Source organism: Colletotrichum paranaense, assembly GCF_030867605.1.
Source record: "Colletotrichum paranaense strain IMI 384185 chromosome Unknown Scaffold_3.1, whole genome shotgun sequence".
NCBI classification, from domain to species: Eukaryota; Fungi; Ascomycota; class Sordariomycetes; order Glomerellales; family Glomerellaceae; genus Colletotrichum; species Colletotrichum paranaense.
Window position 1 is genome coordinate 2,786,392 of NW_026848961.1, and position 17,982 is coordinate 2,804,373.

The window sequence follows — 17,982 nt, forward strand, 5'->3', positions numbered from 1 at the left end:
GTCGGGTGTTCTTGGCAAGTACTTTTGCTAGAATGAATTGCGAATGTTGGTCTAAGGTTAAAGCCCAATCCTCAACCGATGCCAATACTAGGACGCGGAGAGCAGGTCAATAACTGGGGGGCGACGCGGAGCAGGCGTAGAGCTTGAAAGAAGCACGGAAGAAGTGGAAATGCGACAAGCTCTGGGCTACCGGCGGATCTTCCCCCTCTAGACTCTGTGGATCATCGTTGCTTTATCGGGCAGGTGCCAAGCCTTACGAGAGGGGCTTTTGTCGAGAGTGGCTGAGAGAAACAAGTCTAATCGGACCTTGGACCGTTGAATACCATACCTCTCTGTCCCCTTCTCTCCGAATGCCGCAAGAAAGTATTACGAGAGCCATAAAGTTACTTTTGAAGCCTCGATATTTACTTCTTCGTCAAGCGCTCAAGGCTGATCTGGCCTTCCGTGACTTGTCTAGTCCCCGGCTTTCAAAGGACGTATGAATGTGAGTCTTGCACGGATCACATTGACAATCATCCGCGAATTGCCGCTCGTAAGCCTCTCGCGTGTGTGCCTGCATGCTGCAGCTATAGCGTTGCACTGCAGTCGAGGCCTAGTGAACTCAAGAACATCGTGTCACTGTGAAATGGGTGTTCGCCCAAACTCCAAACCCATCCTCAAGGCGGCAGGGTCATTGGTATGTGGGGTGGCAGGTCAGTGGTTTTCACTGACGCATCCCCAAGAACCGAATTGAGCACGTCAGTCCAGCCGTTCAACCTCTTCCCATTGGCGCTGACGAATAGTTTGTCGAATAAATGCGATACTTGCCGAAACCTTCCAGCAGTGCGCCGCAAATTTCCCAACTTCTTTTCAAGACCGAGATTGACCCTGGTAATGAGGCGCTGGGCCAAGATGACGGGAAAGGCATGTGCTTATGGTTGGATGCCGGCTCAAAGACTTGGCAACGAACAATGCAATCAGTTGTCTTGGCGAAGCGGGGAGTTGCTGATGGATGCGATAACATCCATGGCCGGGCGTGCTCTGCCATCTTGCTTGATCGCTTGAGTCCTGACTGCCATGTTCCCTGTAAGGTTTCTCTTCGGAGATGGCGATCGGCCCCACGCCAGGCTAATCATGTAGCGTCACGCGTGAGTGGGATGCCGGCCCGGCAACCTTCGTTAGTCAAAACTCGGTAAATGGCGTAGAATCAATTGTTGGGGCTGGAGATATTAATAATGCTTAACTCGATGTTCTCTCCTTCCAGACTTGATCCGTTGAGATCAGAAAGAAAAAAGTCCTGACTTATATCTAAAGTACTGAAGTAGGCAAGTCAATTTAAGTACGGTACCTGATAGTACTCAAAGCTCTGAATTACCAATGTGTTGGCAGTCTCATTTATTGAAAAGTCACATAACTTTCTGCTCTCAGCTAACTTGAAGCTTTGCGTAAAGCCACTGGTTCCAATATTCCTTGCCCCAAAGAGAATCATTTGGCAAGTTCAAGTGGAAATAAGCTTCAAGACGGCTATAGACGATTCTGCGATGACTTGCATTTGCTAGCGCCCAAGATCTCGGGTCATGTTGGCTTGGGATTCGAGGACCTTGATGGTCGCGCCCCGGGGATTATCAGACCCGGTTCATTGAGACGTGTCGATTTTCCCTAGGTACTGTCCGAGGTCACAGTGGAGTTCGAGCCGATCTTTGATCACTCGCTTCTCGGGTAGATAAGTCTAGCGGCCTTGACGTTGGTTCGCACTTTGAGGCGCATATGGAATGTAACCCTCGTGCTTATATGCCCGCTTCAGACACAGGTAATTCTTGGAGGAGGGGGAACGCTGTCAGGACCTGTCAGGAACCTTGTTGCAAAACAAAGGCAGACAGGCTCTTTACCCCTTGATGATGATGCTGGACAGCATGGTCACAGCTGGCAGTTGCAGTCAGACCCTGGAAGCCGACACTTGACAGTTCTACGACTCTATACAGTATCGTAAGTCAGGTATGGTACTGGTAAGATGCTCAAGTTCCACATGTGTCTATCAACGTCCACGACACCAAGAGATCTAAGTCTGATGTATGCAGTCGAATCTGCAAGCTCCCTCTCCTTCCAACCGCCAGCGTGCAATCTAGCGGCCTAGCCCGTGTGCCTCGCATCATTTCTCGCTACCATCTGCCACCCTTCTTCAACAACGCCACTAATTGCAGACGCTGCTATACTAGAAAGAGTATTCGTACTCCCCTGCGGTCCCACCTTACTCTCCAAGATCTTCTTTATCTCCGAATGTGCCACACCAGCACTTCGAAGCGTGGAAGATGGAACCTTCCGATCAGCACCATGTGCTACCAGCATTCGAATAATATCGACCTTCTTCTTGATAAAGGCAGCTTGACTCCCAGGCGTTCCTCCGTTTCTAACGTTGAACTGTGCTTGGATTGCAGCCATGAGTGGCGTACACTTTCTTGGACCACAGATCTCGGTATCTGCCTTGAAGGATTGGAGAAGAACCGATACAACATCCTTGTTCCCCTTTTCGCATGCATGGTAAAGCGCCGTTTTACCATAAAAGTCTCGAGAGTTGATATCTATCGACGAGGGAGATGTATCACTGGCTCTACTTTGAACAGGTGATATGTCCAAGCGGGCCGTTGAAGCACGCCGGAGTCTGCTAGCCTCCGCCGCGACGCTGAGTCTCCGATTAGAAGTTGCTGTGAAGATTTCCTCGGCCACTTCTTCTGTCTGGCATTTGTAAAGGATGTGACGGCCGTGCTTATCTTTGAAGTCTGAATCAGCACCACTTTCTAGTAAAAGACGCACCGCCGACACGTGGCCAGCCGTCACCGCCGCCATTAGGGGTGTCTCTCCGTTGCTGTCGGTAAGTTCGAGATTCTGATAGTACTGAATAATTTGTTCGAGGACCCCGACTTCCATATCGCCGTCTGCGATGGCGGCGAATAAAAGTGGTCGCTTTTGGGAATCACAAACATCAAACTTGGGTAAGTTCATGTCATCCAATGCAGCTTCGTGGAAACCTTTCTTGTGAGCCCAAAACAAGGCTGCATCAAACTCATTGTGAGGCGAGTCTTCGACAGGTCCAATTTCCTCTTCAACCCAGTCTTTTGTAGCCAGGAATTCGGCGTGGCTACCACGAAGTCCTTGCACATGACGCAGAAGTTCGTAAGTTTCCATAATTCTCTCCCTGTCCCTAGAATCTTCCTGTAGTCGAAGCTCTATAGCAGTCTGAAGATGTCGGCAAGCCCCAAGCAAATATCGGCCATCGAATAGTAGCTTCCCAAGTTTATGATGTAGCCTGGACGATCGGCCTAGATCAATTGGTTGTTGCATGTCGCATTGATGGTTCAAGGCCTCCAGAATTTTTCTTGCCTTTGCGGTTCCTACTTCAGTCTCACACATGATGTTGAGATCTGCGAGTTGTTCATCCAGATCCTGCTGTTCTAATTCATTGAACTCCTTCTTCCCTGCCTCTGCCAGCAGCTTGCGTATGCTCACCGCGTCTTGGAGATGTTGAGTGGCATTTTCGAACAATTCGCCAACTCGCAATAGCTCTACAATCTCGACGGTCCTCTTATATTTGTAGAGCTGCAGTTGAGGATTGAAAGGAGGCTCCTGCTCATGAGGCTCTGAGCGCTCACTAGAGATGGAACCTCTGGGAATACTGCCATGTACTCTAGGTCTGGAGATCCTCAGGTCCTGATTCCCTTCGAGGAGAACCTCCTCCGCTAAACTGACTGCTGACCTATTCCATTGTTGAATAGTCCTTGCGAAAATCGGATTATTGATTTCTTGACCTCCAATGGCTACATAACCAGGGCCAGGTAGTGAGGTATCACACTGAGAGACTTCGACTTCGACACGGAGTCTGCGCGCAACATATTGCACCCTCCCTATTATCTCGGTATGCGGTTGCTTCGCCTCCAATGTTTGTGCACTATATGGGCAAAGATGTTAGTTACGGCCGTTGATCATCAGTGGTATCCTCCTCACAGTGACAGGGTAGAAAGACTTAGGTTCAACACGGAAGTGTAGTGACTAATTTCTTCCGACGCTTGTTGAACATCGTCTCGACTAAATGCCAGGTCCCATGCCATCCGCAGGTTGCGAGAAAAGCCTGACGGTTTGCTTTCAATCTTATTCAGTCGATCGGCGAGAGTTTCAAGTGAAGTCCGGCAGTTTTCTATGATGTTTCTGATGCATGTGAAATGCTCGTCTTCCGATTTCAAGAGGTGGGCCCTCCTTCTCTCTTTGCATTCATCGCCAAGCAGCGTCAAACAGCTGGAAAGGGCCTCGATTCTCGTTTGAAGTCGCGATAAGTTGCTTTGCGAATGTTTGACCGATTTAATGATCTCATGTATCTTCAAGGCAGCCTTACAGGTTGGGTGAATAAGTCCGATTACAGCTGCTGCTGCCTCCATGGTGAGTGCTGATACGAAATGTTCTCTCTTGTGGCACTAGCGACCGTACCTAGGATTGGCAGTAAGAACTGGAAGGTTCGAAGGTTCCGAGGGAGAGCGTAATTATGTTCATCCTATTAGTTTCTGCATCAGATACTTTCACGTCACAGTCCTAGCTCATTGGCCAGTTCGAAGAAACCAGACGACAGCGTAAGGTACCTATTAGACGGGGGGCGCCAGCTTTGCAAGCCACGTTCTGCTAGGCTGCAAACTTTGTTACTTCTACTTCGACAATAAACCACAGAAACTGCATCCGCAGTAGGTCTGAGCTTCGGGCGAACTGCATGATCAGTTCCGTCCGACCGGTCTATCGCTTCGCCAAACTACCTTGCCCACCCTTCCCCACGCCATCCACATTGGAAGACTCAGGCACCCGTACCTAGGATCAGGGCGGAAACAAAGTCCATATGGATCGATAGGGTTATCTCAAGCTGTCAAGTGGGTGGCGCAAGCATGGGCATGTGCTCATACGCGTCACTAGCTGTTCCGCGGTGTAGGTTCTCGATTAATGACAAGGCTGCTGCTTTCCCTACATGCCATGATTTAGGTATTTCTGCATGTCTCTGCACTTTTCACACCGGTATGTAGGATTTAGCTAAGAGTTACAAATTGCCCTCACCGCTTACCGCAGGAAGTAATCATAGGCTGACTGACGTCTGAATGGCCCAATGGCACGAGTGATCCAACGCAATGGTTTACAATCCCTGGTTCCGGGGCAACTTGTGGGGGGCGGGGTCTCCCCGCGTTGGCACACTCACCATACCTTACATCACTGGGGTTGAATTCCCACACCTCGCACTCACGCACATCATGTTCAGATGTTTCGTCAAAGTACGAAGGCTTTATGAGTGCTATTTTCCTGCAAGCTACATGCACAGATTTACGAGCTGCACACCTCGTGTCTGACAAATCTTCATGCCATGTTATTCATCTGATTGGAAGAATTTGCCAGCGTTGGTCAATAGTAGTTGAACATGACTTGGCAAGGGATTAAGCCCCTTTGCCTACCCAGAACGCCTCATGGTTGCCTTTTCTTGGTTTCTGCATTTGTATGCCGGCTGTCGTCACATTCGACACTTGACAGCCTCACAGCCTCCCTGGATGTCATCACAGATCCAATCCACCTCAGCCTTCCAGGAATATTGTGTGATAAGGGTAGACCCAGATTAAAAGCCGACAGCAACTCACCTTGAAAAGACTAGCTGGTGTAATCAGGCAAGTGCTCTGTTCTCTTAGGAGTTGAGTTCGTGAATCCAAGCTTAACCACCGCTTCTGTCCGCAATCTGAGCATACATACCTCATCAAAATGACCGAACCGATGGCAAGTACCACATCCATCGCCGACAGGTTTCGGGCACAAGTTTCTCGCAGAAATATCAATACGGAAGCTATCATTGAAGCCCCATTAGGTAAGTGTCACGGCTTTGTCTTTGTTCAGACATGTGACGCTGAAAGTAAGATTTCTCATTCTGATCATTACAACAGTCCATCTTGACGATGATGAGCTAGAGGAGGATGTGCGACAATTTGCCGAGAACTTACCCGGTGTTCCTTTCCAACGAATCCTGAGAGCAGCCCAAGTGTCAAAGGAGATCCGGGCATATACAGACGAGGGCTTGCAAGATTCTCTACCCATTAAGTTGAAACCAAAAGAACGAATAGCGCTTAAGGCAGAGAGAGACAAAGCATTCTCCCAAAGTGGTATGACGGTGATTGTCGTCACTGTGGCACTAGCAGCTCTGCTACAAGGCCATGTTCAAGCTTCGATCAATGCCGGCAGTATCTACGCGAGACTTCTTCAAGAAAAGGTCTCTAGCACAACAGGTCGGAGTGATTTGGTGTGGCAGCTCGGTGGAATGAACTCGGCGCCATTCCTAGCCGCTGCTATCTTAGGCGCTCCGATGTCACTCCCGCTAAATTACTGGATGGGGAGACGAGGTGCTATCGCTGTTGCGGCCGCATTAATCTTTGCGAGCTCTTTGGCTTCTGGATTTGTGCATACATGGCAGGAGCTTCTCGGTGTTAGGATTGTCAACGGCATTGGTGAGTCGAAAATTCCATATTCTGTGTCTCCTAAATAATTCACGTCGCCACAAGGCCATGAGATCCGACTGATACGTTCAATTGACAAATTTCAAGGGATGGGTATCAAAGCCGTCAGCACGCCGATCTTGGCATCTGAGACTGCGATTGATCAATGGAGAGGCTCTTCTATTCTAATGTGGCAACTATGGTAAGTCCGCCTGATCAATTCATTTTGATTAAACAGTTCTATTCAGAGAATTTGACGCATTGGTGATATCACACATGGCAGGGTTGCCTTTGGTATCATGTTAGGAAACGCCATCAACTTAATCCTTGCTGGGGCTGTGGGGGCTCTGGGTTTTCCACTTGAACCAAAGGACAGTACTGCCTCTCTTGATGTCAAAGGCGATTTGGCGCTTCGATTAATCTTAGCCGCTCCCATGGTCCCAGCCGTTTTCACGCTCATTGCACTGGCATATTGCATGGAGAGCCCGCGATTCTATATGCAGAAGAACACACCAAACTATCGACCCATGCGTGCCTATGAAATCCTGTCTAAAGTCCGGAACACACAGGTTGGTTTCCATGTTATGATACTCCCCCACTGTCATTTACTAAATCAAACATACAAACTAGCTTCAAGCTCTTCGAGATATTTACCTTATCCACATGAACGTTGAATACGAAGAGGCACAGAATCTACCGGAGACGCCTCATGAATCAGGCGTGTCTACGGAGAACCAAAAACAAGGTCTAACATTCGCGAATCACATGTCATTCGCCTTGTCAGATGCCTATCGGCAATACAGCCACCTCCTGACTACTCCACGACTGCGAAATGCAGTCTGGAGCACGTGCATAGTGGCTCTCGCACAGCAGCTTTGTGGAAGTAAGATTCTATATCCTTCGATTGGCGTATCAGGATTGAACTAACTAATAATATCCTCAGTCAATGTTTTCGCCTTCTACTCAAGTATGACCAGTCATCTCCCGCATGACGACTTTCGCGGCTCATGCTTACCATGCCAACAGACAATTTCTTCATCAAAGGAGACCCGAGCCCTCGCAACGCCATGCTTTACAGCTTAGGCTTTGGTAAGTCAGACTCTGAGCTCTCTCCGTCACCGAAATCTACCAGTAGTGTACTTATTTGGCATGATAAACAGGTGCCATCAATTTCCTGTTCGGCCTTCTCGCAATTAGGTTAGACTCTCGGTTTTTGTTACCGTTTTGAAGAAGCTCCTTCTGACAAATTGCCAGATCAATCGACGTCTTCGGGAGACGGCGGTGGCTACTCGTCACGCTGCCATTGATGTGCATTCTTTTGGCCGCAGCGGCCATGTCGTTCCTAATTCCTAAGGGACCCGTCCAAATTGGAATCGTCGCGTTGTTCATCTTTTGTGAGACTCCAAGATGGCAGAAACGTTTGTTTGGATGACTAACGCCGCGTCAGTGTTTGCAGCTGTGTACTCACCAGGACTTGGTCAGTAACGCGCGTAGTAACTAAGGAGCTAAAGCATCTGTTAACTTCGTGACTACAGGGCCTATCCCCTTCACACTTGCTTCCGAAAGGTACCTGTCTTTTAGGTTAACTACAAATATGTCAGATCTCTCATTTGATGGCTAAAGTACTAACACCTTACGCATGAAGTTTTCCCCTCTCCCAGCGTGAGGCTGTAAGTTCTAGATAGATCGATCTCTGCAACGCCCTGCACGAGACTGACGTGATACTCCAGGGATGTTCTGTCGCCATCTCAGTCAATCTTTTCTTTGCGGGTATACTCACGATCGTGTTTCCAGCTGTCAATGACGCGCTGAAGCCGTATGGTACGCTAGCGCTATTCGCTGGACTCAATCTCGTGGCATTTGCTCTGGTCTTTTTGCTCGTCGAGGAAACCAAGCAGGCAAGCCTTGAAGAGCTGAGTCTCATCTATGCGGTGCCAAAGAAGGATTTCGTACGGTTCCAGCTCAGAGAGCATTTGCCATACCTCGTCAAGAGATACCTGACGCGTACTTGGAGTGGCGGTGATCCACCCAACTTTTACACAAAGGTTATTGATGGTTCTTATTCTCACGAGATGGGGCCAATGAGTCGGGATGAACCGACGGGCGAATGACGCGACTGGAATAGAAGGAGGGTTTCTCTTACTCCTGGACACATGTGCCATCAACACCTTGGGCCATGATAGTACCAAATTTTTCCTCTCAAGGTAGTGAGGCTTTGAGTGGGCACAGGATGGAACCTGGAATGGTGCTGAAATTGCCTACGTATATGAGATGTGCGATTCATGCAAAGTAACGGAACTGAGTAGATAGCTGAGACATAATGCTTCTGCGTTGATGCGTCGATCACGACGTCATTGAGAAAGGGAAATATCACTTAATACTTTATTTGACGACTTCAACAAGAATGCCTCACGCGTATGTAACCTTACTTCTCAGAGAAGTGGGCTGATCACTTCGAGCTCTCTGAAAGTGTGTTTGTCAGGCCCCCAGTACCGCCAGATCTATCAAGACTACATGTATCCCATCAGCTGCGAGATGGCATCATGACAAAAGTACGTACTCTCGTGAGGGGTCACAGCGAATCATTTGTCAATCTATTCTTGTTTCCCTTTATCTGCCGATCAAAAAGTCCGTGTATGAGCAGAGTTGGGAAAAATTCTGGATACGTTTTGACTAATGCCATATAGCAGTTGATTGAGTACGTCACGTGCTATACAATGGTTTATTATCACGAATGTAGGCGGGCACGTCTTTGTCGGGCCTCCACGCGTAAGTCAACATATCAGCCGCAAACAGTAGAATCAGCGCCAATCTTGCCCGTGGTGCGTCTCGCCCGGCCGCGTCCCATCACCAGGCTGTACCTGTTACTTCAGTCTGTCATACCTTACGATCCTCCATTGACGCCAAGCGTGCTTTGCATTAACGTCAGTGCATTAGGCCCGGGTTCTGAACCGCCATAGATGTTCTCTAGCATCCCGGGTGGAAGACAAGATGCTGGAACAAGTCTTTCGGGATCTGAACAGGACAAATATTTTTGAGGCTGCCTGAGAGATTCAGCTCCTTTGGACTTCCCGAAACTTTGCGGGAACCATCTGAAGTCGGCAATCTAAGATCGGGCCGCGATGCTTTCGGTCTTCAAAGGCCTCTCAGCTGACAGGCCCTCAGATGGCGGCGTACCGATGGCTGGCTGATCTGTAAATACCCAGCAGAGATCTGGGTTGTGATGTTTTATTGAACAAAAAGACATTTACGATAGAAAATACTGTGACAGGTCTCATGTCTGTGCGGGGGTGAGTTCGAGATCAACAAAAGCGGACAACCCGAGAGGCTGGGGCTGAAGCGAGGGTAGCATCCGGAAAGCTTAAGAAATGGGGACAGGGCGCTGTTAGCTCGATGTCGAGATAGGTGCTGTAAGCACATGTGGGAGATGAACGTGGAAGAAAGGCCGGAAATGACCACAATTACTCCAGAGCTCAACCGTCACAAATTTTGAGCTTCTTGTTATTGCTTTCTAACGGTAGTTTTCTGGGGAAGGAATGCAGGGGATCGCGAATGTAACACCGTTAGATTAGGAAATTCCGACTCTCTCTCACGAATCACTCTTTTGGGAACAATCGTGGCCTTTCGTCGCTGGATTGCCACAACACCACACGCCTCGAACTGGTGTTCCTCGAATGTAGACTAGCCCCGTTCGTGGAAGTCAAAATTGCCAGCTGAGAGAGTGTCTCAGACGCCATGTTCGCATTCCCATCCCACCTGACTCCACACCTTAGCTTCCGTGATGATGTCGACGAGAACAGGATAAGCCCCTGTGACGGCGCTAAGCCCACGAGGATGAGATTCGCCCGGTGCGTACGCTTTTGTAGAGCCGAATCCCTCTAGATCAGACCGCACGGGAGCGATGCGCGAGGCTGTGGACTGCCACGGAAAGGTTTCACATTCACGAACTACACGCCTGCGCGTTCCGTCCAATGACATGGGGAAGTGACAGGTGTCAGATCGTCCACAATGTCTTAACGTTTCGTCTCGTTTGGGAGCTGTCAGGCCAGCCATGAACGTTATCAGAAACCTTGAGATTCTATCCGGCATAGTATTTGACTTTGGTTTTCAAGGATTGAAATGTAACCATAGTCCAGTTGTACACACACAGAAAGTTGCAGCTAGCTAAGTGCTTGCGACCTGCAATATCAGATCGTCGTCGATTATTTCCTTGACCTCATCATGAATGAGGGTCCCGTCTTTCCAAACTACGTCGAGGGTGACGTCCTCACTCCATAGTATGCAGCTTAATGCCCATCAATGACCATGACCGGTGCCGCAACCGAGACAAGTTCCTACTAGATGCTCTCTGTGGCTGGGGAAGACTAGCAGCCATGTGCGGGTGTGTATACGCTAATTGCCGTTAGGTCCATCGACCTCGTTCCGGAGAGGAGTCCAGGCCTCGTAGCTTGGCATACTCACCCGGCGCCATGGGACGTGTGGCGTCACCGGCGACAGCCAGTTCTTGAAGACATAACCGCTTTGGGTTGGGCTTTTCTGTATCATGGAGGTTGCGACGAATGCGGATTTGAGTGTCTGCGCAGCAAACGGGGCACGCTCTCGAGAGCCATGTATCAGTTGCACACCCTCTTGTAAGGAGGTAAGCCTCCGTGAATCGAAAAGTTATAAAGGATGCCACAAGAGAGATCGACATTCATTTCTCGTTATAAGGACAGACGTGTCTTTTAAAACGGATTGTTCACCTTGAGCTCGGAAGCTTGCAATCACAGATTTCGCAATCAAAAACCATTTCCCCTGGATTACACATCGTCATCTCACAATGGTGAACACCAAAGTCGGTCGTCAGCTTTCGGGCGATAGCTCGAATGTTGCTGGCACGTTACCAATGCTCAACATTGCCAATACCACGAGGAATAACATTGTAGCTGTGCTCGGGGAGTTTGTCGGAACATTCCTCTTCCTCTTCTTCTCATTCGCCGGTACTCAAGTTGCCAACACGCCTCTTGGAGCACCAGGATCGGACCCCAACCTCCCATCCATTATCTTCATCGCGCTTTCATTCGGAGTCTCCCTCACTGCAAATGTGTGGGCATTTTACAGGGTTACGGGTGGGATGTTCAACCCTGTGGTAAGTGTTGAGATGTCCCAGCTTACCATGTTTGTGTAACTCACGCAAGATCTTCATAGGTGACTCTCGCCCTCACTGTTTGTGGTGGCCTACCGCTACTGAGAGCTCTTCTCATCATGCCCACTCAAATCATAGCCGGATTATGTGCAGCCGGGGTGGCTTCTGCCATGTTTCCTGGTCCCCTCTCCGTGACCACAGGACTGGGTGGTGGCACAAACACAGCTCAGGGCTTCTTCATCGAGGTTATCTTGACCGCTCAGCTGGTGTTTGTCATCTTGATGTTGGCCGTTGAGAAGCATCGCTCTACCTTCCTTGCCCCTGTGGGCATTGGTCTGTCATTCTTCCTTGCCGAACTCACAGGTAAGCACGTCCCATCCTGTCTTCCGGCTAAGCACAATAGATACTAACATGACGTTCCTCAGGCGTCTACTTCACTGGTGGTTCACTCAACCCAGCTCGATCTTTTGGACCCGCTGCTGTTGATGGCATATTCCCCAGCTATCACTGGATATACTGGCTTGGTCCGATCGTTGGATCTCTGATTGCTTGTGGATTCTACCTTTTGTTACGCAACCTTCGATACTATGAGTGCAACCCTGGCCAGGACGATGATGGCCACGAAACGAGCAGCGAGCGCAGCTTCAAACCCTAAGACAAGAATGAAGGCTTCCAGCGAACGATTATTCGTGCCGTAGCACCCTGCAACTGCTACAAGTGGCCGATACCAAATCGAAAACAGGCGCAAAGGGCGTTAGGTGTCGCTATCCAATGTTATTGAGGTTAATTTAGTCTTACCGGAAGAAAAGCTCGTTTCCACAGCATTCTGGTTCAGGAAACCCAAGCTTGGAGCTTTAATGTGAGAGGATGGATAACTGAGTTGCTATCAAAGCCTTCAGGCCAGTGGAATCAAATGTGAAATTACAATGATGCCACAAACTTGCAGGGAGCCCGCCGAATATTTGCCCGCATATGCTTGTGCTGAAAAGATGCCTTAGATAGTTTAGGTTTGTGCCTCATGAGATCATGATACTCAGAACTACCGAAGAAAGTTGAGTAGGGCACTTTGATTAGAAATAGGTAGCACATCTGGTCATCGAAGTTCAAGCCATTTGATACTCGCTGCTGCGGTGGCTCAATCTCAAAGATACATGGTGTTGTGATCAAGAAATACCGACCAGGAAAGTCTTACCCCTATAGCTTGAAGTTCTAGCCACGAGCAGCCCACTTACGATAACCTTCAGGGCCGAGGTGAATACTCTTCATGGACTTGACAGAGGCAACAATGTATAGGAGCGTACATTTTCCCAGTTTCCAAAATCAGGAGAACGTGTGCCTGGGAAAGTGCTGAGGATTAAAGCTGTCCCCTAGAGAGCGAACTTGAAGCCACATCACCAGCCACTGTCCAAATGCCTCAATTATGCCCAATTTGTGGCGTAATTCGGTCTCAGACCAATCGTTCGTCAATGAATTTGGCAAGGCTCATTTCTGTGGCGAATATCAGCATTGAAGTGGATTAAGTCATAATCACTCGCTGAGAGACGACTCGTCTTGTCGATCTTGACAGTTTCAAGCAGCTTCATGTTACGCAGCAACATGTACGTAGCCACTCACGGGTCAAACCACAATTCGGGGTCCTGTTCCAGAATGAATTGGTGGAGTTGGAACGGCGATCGGGGAAATTCATGTCAGATTCTGTGGCGCAGATTGGATGGCGAACCTGCAGGATGCCGATCAGATAGGGTTGACATACCAGGGTCGACGGGATGGTGTCCTGAAGCACAGGGGTCAGACGAATTCTTCGCCCCGATGCTGCTGTCAGTAAGGCTTACTGACAGTGGTTATGCCGAATCGAAGAACTTCCACTTGATCTTCACTGCATAATCCTTTCGTTGCTTGCTTTTTGGCGGCTCGATTGAGTTTCGTCGTTTCCTTATGATGGCCCCATTGGCCGGTCACCGATCCGACTCCGATTCGGTCGGTCAAGTCCGCAAAGCTGGGGCCTTGTGGCACATGACTTCTAAGCCATCTCACGAGCGAGATGCACTGCATTCTGTATATGCGACAGTTCTTACCAAACCACACGTGGCTGCGTCACCTGGATTATCCTCAATCATACCTGTATCGTAGACAGTCGAAGCAGTGCAGTGGCGAAAGATGGCCAGGCCGGATTCCTCCGTGCGGCTGTAAGAACGAAAGGGCGAGAGATGCGGTAGTCGTTTATCTGCCATTGACGTTCATTGTCGTTTGCACTGCTCAACCTTGAGCTAGTTGCCCAGATCACACGACTGTGTGCTATCATGGATGTCGACTGCATCACATTGGTGGCCCATGCTTCAGGCACCGAAATTGCGGTCTTCAACCACCAACCGAGCGTGCTCTATTTTTTCAGCAATGGCTATTTGTAGTCATTTGACCGAGAAGCTATGCTGAGGGCATCCATCGTGGAGTCTACGCCGCCTCTGCCGTAGCTCTTCCCCGACATACCATTGGTTACTTAAAGAGGCAGCCCCTGACCCTAAGTTCTCAACCACCCTCAAGAGCGCCTCGGTCTTCGGCAAAGGACTTGACCCAAAATGGAACTGGCAGCTCCCGGGGGTATGTGAATACTCATGACAAAAAGCTAGTCTCTGCTCTGAGTCCAGGTTTGAGGCCACCGTTCGAGCCGCTTGATAATCGTGCTCTTGAAGCCAGGCTCACGTCAGTCAGGCATCCCACTTAAGACCATTTCATGTCAAAGCAAGCAGGTCATTGTATACCAACCTATCTCGATCAATACTATATAAACCTCGCGGAAACATATACGACAGTGCTCAAGACTGGATCATTCTGGTAAGTCCCGAAAAGCATACGCACATACCCAAGCTGGTACGGCCCGCTTCCAAGTATGTCAACCAACTCTCTTAGCCTTTAGATTCATCCAAAACCCAATCCCGAGCTCAAACAAAGAATCTGGCTGGCTGCCGCGCTAGCCGACAGATTTGACGCTGTCAGAGCCGACTTACACAATGGCTTTCCCCGCGGGACTCCCAATCCGACAATTAGATCACAATTTCAACAATGGTGAGGGAAGTATTTTGTCTTTTGATCAAATGCGGAGCCTGACCATGGAAAATCCTCTCTGGCGAGAGTTCATCAACAATCGCTTAGCCCTCGAACGCCGTTATGAGCAGCTTCTGCACTTGTACGAAGGAAAGTTTTCGTAAGTCGTGCCTCTTCGAGAAATCCGAGTTGCTCTGACGTAAATCATTGCAGGAACTACTTTGGTGGTTTCATGCCAATCCACTACGGGACCTTGACCAGCAGCACCATGGATCCCGAAACTGTGGTTAAAATAATTCTGACGCTTGAAGAACTTTCGATGTCTGAATCTTCAGAATCATCTGTGAGTCCCTTCACAGATGAGTACGATACTCTGAAGAGGTTGGGTTGGGAGGACATACAAGCAAAGCAGCCTTGCTGGGCGCTTCTATCTGATACATACGCCGCAGCAACAACCGCGTCTACTAGAGCACCAGGAGTAAGAGCTCACTGAGTCCTACCAAATGTTTCAACGTTAACGTGTTTGCTAAGCACAAATCTTCACTGAAATATTCAGACTCTCCGAAGCCCTATGGAAGCAACCCTGCCCTGCTTCACATAGATGGTGTCTCTGATGACGAACTTCGTGATCAACTATTCGTCGCCAGAGAAGCGGGATGCATCGGTATTGTTGTTGAGCTTGTGGAAACCCAATTCAATGGGAGAGTCTTGAATCCCAGTCTTCTCAGCCGGCTGGGCGTCATGTGCGCAGAGTACCAATTACTGTTAGCAGTAGATGAAACTCTGACTGCCATACGTTGCGGTGCACCATTTTGCTTCCAACGGGAGGAGTACTTCGATGTTATCTCCCCCGATCTCGTCTTTTTTGGTAAGGCTACTGGCTCTCAGGGAATCGCCATCGGCTTTGATGGGCAATTTGTCAAAAGATTTGGGCTCTTGGGGACTTCACGCAGTCGAGCTGTTCGTAAGTGGCAAAAAAACTTCCAGAAGCCACTGCCGACTGCAGACCTCATTCAGGCCATGACCACAATCGAGATTGCAGTTAAGGGGAACTTTGTGATGTTGAGTAGAATTATCGGACAGGCTATTCGCGACTTTGTCCTCGATCAGGCAGCAGAACGAGGACATGAGGTGACTCCTCCTGAAATTCTTGGAGGGCTAGAGAGCCTAATCTTTGTCAGGAAGGATATTGCTGGAGAGATGCTGGTCATGGGCGCGAAAACGGCTGGTTCGTGGATACCTTGGGTTAAGTGGCTCCCCAGGCTTGAGAAAGATATGACGAGAAGCGAGGTGCTCGAAGAAATCATTGGTAGGAGTAGCAGATCGGCTCGCGAGGAGCTCTCAAATTTATTGACGAAGCGAGGATCTAAGCCGACTTGGTGTTTCTGGTGTGGAAACCGAACCACAGCGAAGAAAGACGATTGGTGTCGAAGGTGTTGCATCGGCAAGTGTGAGGGGGAGGTGTGTGGGCGTCACTTCTTCCGGCATCATTGTGTTTAAGAACAAGTCACCTCAAGAAGTAGGGTTACCTAGGATCACTATGTTCCTCTTCCTTTCTTAAATGATGGAGAAGATCGAACAGAAAAGGGACATTGGTCTCTGACAAATGAATCTACTTGCTTCTAGTACTTAAAGTGCCTTGGTTAGGCGCACACTGCTCACAGCAATAGGACTTACACCGATAGATGTACTCTCCACATCAGCTCAATTTCAACATGGCCTCACACTCAAGACTAAGCTCATAAGATCTAATAGATCTACTCACCTAACATCCTCGCTTCATCTGCAGAATCGCCAAAAAGGAGAGATTACGATGAAAGGAGGATGGGATGAACAGGTTGTCACAAGCAGTGGAAAGCTTGAAGTGTGTTATGTAAGCAGCGCGAACTCCGATCCAACCCATATCCGATTAGCAAATTGTTCACAATGACGTATGATCTGCCTCAAGGCGTGTCGCATGACCTCGATGTCGATTGCGGGGTTGAAATGACAAACTTGACTAATTACTTCGGTAGCTTTGGAAGCTGTCTTTGGTTTTCCCTGAAGAACTCAAGTAATTGGTAGTCTGCCATCTCATGGTGTAGCATCAAACTCTAATTCGGATGCTACGATGCCTTATTCCGACGATCTTCCGCAGACAAGAACCCCTCTGCTGGGCAACAATGGCCAGTCGGAGGCAGCAGCTAGAATAGTATGTTTCCAAAGTCTACTAAATGGAAGCTTTGACAGCTAGATGTTCGTGAGCTAACAATAAGGAACAGCGTTCAACTTCACGCAGTGTTAAAAATCAGAGTAGCAGGGCGGTGTCTTTCATCGTCCACATCTTCCGGGGTGGTCTCTTCTCTCCACCAACCTTGACATACGACCCACTACTCTTGCTCCTGAATCATGACGACCAGGACGAAAGAAACAGACTCACTGAGAAATGGAAGGACAACAAGCTGCAAGAGCTTAACTTCGTAGGCGTGGTAGTGAGTTGAGCTTTTGTCTATAGTCCAATGCGCAGTACTACATGTTTTACGGCAGTTGTGACTTGTGGCCACATACGCCGGGCTAACATAGAGACAGTCCGCTCTGCTCGCAAATGTCCTCACATCGACCGGTTCATGGCCGAATCTTCTGCCCCCTGAAACGACCACTCCCTGGCCTGTACGGACCTGCTGGTTCTGCGGTATCGCTTTTGCCCTTGCCAGTGTGTTGACAGCGGCAGACCAGACAATTCGGCTCCATAGAATGGCCGGACATAGGGATGGCTTGGTTCTCATCAGACAGTCTCTGCGCACCCAAGATCGGGTTTTGATTGGCACTGAGTGGAAGTACCGCCCTCGCAAAATGCAAGTCTACGCCTGGCAGTTGTCAGTTCTGTTCCTGGCAGGCGCGGTTCTCTGCATGATCTCAGGGATGATCTTCTTGGTTTGGAGCGCTGTTGCCGAAGACATCGGCAGAGGAAAGGGTTTTGATGACAACGGCAAGGTCAGAAGGATCAGATTCCTCATAGTTCTTGACGACACTAACACTCACTAGGTTGCTGTGATATTCACATCATTCGCCCTAATCACAGCCATCATCTTCGCACTGGGTCAAACAACGCTGTACTACCCGGTACCGAAGGGAGGCGACATTGAAGATAGTGACTGAAATTCTAAGAGACCTCTTGCTCTCGGCACTTACCAAAAGGTGCTTAGCTTGGTACTCAAGCAAGTAGACTGATGTCATCCAAGGTCAAGCCTTCGAGCAACGCGATTACTGAGATAAGATCTTATAAATATATTATATATAAACTAAGATTTTAGGGAATAAGGTCATAATTATGAGCCTTCCTCACAGATACTTTTACGA

At 49.0% G+C, this 17,982-nt stretch overlaps 6 protein-coding genes across 6 annotated transcripts; 4 read left to right on the forward strand and 2 right to left on the reverse strand.

Annotated features, from left to right (window-relative positions):
- Positions 1-2,109: 2,109 nt before the first annotated feature.
- On the reverse strand, positions 2,110-4,406 carry CPAR01_04510 (uncharacterized protein; the record flags this gene model as incomplete). The annotated part of the gene is made up of 2 exons (XM_060488790.1): positions 2,110-3,922; positions 3,979-4,406. 2 exons carry the CDS (start codon positions 4,404-4,406, stop codon positions 2,110-2,112), a joined length of 2,241 nt encoding a protein of 746 aa, XP_060352996.1.
- A 1,345-nt stretch (positions 4,407-5,751) lies between these two features.
- On the forward strand, positions 5,752-8,587 carry CPAR01_04511 (uncharacterized protein; the record flags this gene model as incomplete). The annotated part of the gene is made up of 13 exons (XM_060488791.1): positions 5,752-5,854; positions 5,931-6,488; positions 6,585-6,678; positions 6,760-7,045; positions 7,107-7,359; positions 7,420-7,443; positions 7,503-7,565; positions 7,637-7,673; positions 7,731-7,870; positions 7,924-7,953; positions 8,012-8,042; positions 8,122-8,146; positions 8,207-8,587. 13 exons carry the CDS (start codon positions 5,752-5,754, stop codon positions 8,585-8,587), a joined length of 2,025 nt encoding a protein of 674 aa, XP_060352997.1.
- Positions 8,588-11,295: 2,708 nt separating this feature from the next.
- CPAR01_04512 (MIP family channel protein) lies at positions 11,296-12,256 on the forward strand (the record flags this gene model as incomplete). Its single annotated transcript, XM_060488792.1, has 3 exons — positions 11,296-11,604; positions 11,664-11,964; positions 12,027-12,256. The coding sequence occupies 3 exons, from the start codon at positions 11,296-11,298 to the stop codon at positions 12,254-12,256; spliced, it is 840 nt and encodes a 279-aa protein (XP_060352998.1).
- Positions 12,257-13,128: 872 nt separating this feature from the next.
- CPAR01_04513 (uncharacterized protein) lies at positions 13,129-13,832 on the reverse strand (the record flags this gene model as incomplete). The annotated part of the gene is made up of 3 exons (XM_060488793.1): positions 13,129-13,160; positions 13,216-13,375; positions 13,677-13,832. The coding sequence occupies 3 exons, from the start codon at positions 13,830-13,832 to the stop codon at positions 13,129-13,131; spliced, it is 348 nt and encodes a 115-aa protein (XP_060352999.1).
- A 777-nt stretch (positions 13,833-14,609) lies between these two features.
- On the forward strand, positions 14,610-16,143 carry CPAR01_04514 (uncharacterized protein; the record flags this gene model as incomplete). The annotated part of the gene is made up of 3 exons (XM_060488794.1): positions 14,610-14,803; positions 14,857-15,121; positions 15,211-16,143. 3 exons carry the CDS (start codon positions 14,610-14,612, stop codon positions 16,141-16,143), a joined length of 1,392 nt encoding a protein of 463 aa, XP_060353000.1.
- Positions 16,144-16,753: 610 nt separating this feature from the next.
- Positions 16,754-17,781, forward strand: CPAR01_04515 (uncharacterized protein; the record flags this gene model as incomplete). The annotated part of the gene is made up of 4 exons (XM_060488795.1): positions 16,754-16,834; positions 16,905-17,114; positions 17,212-17,616; positions 17,668-17,781. The coding sequence occupies 4 exons, from the start codon at positions 16,754-16,756 to the stop codon at positions 17,779-17,781; spliced, it is 810 nt and encodes a 269-aa protein (XP_060353001.1).
- Between the last annotated feature and the right edge of the window lie 201 nt (positions 17,782-17,982).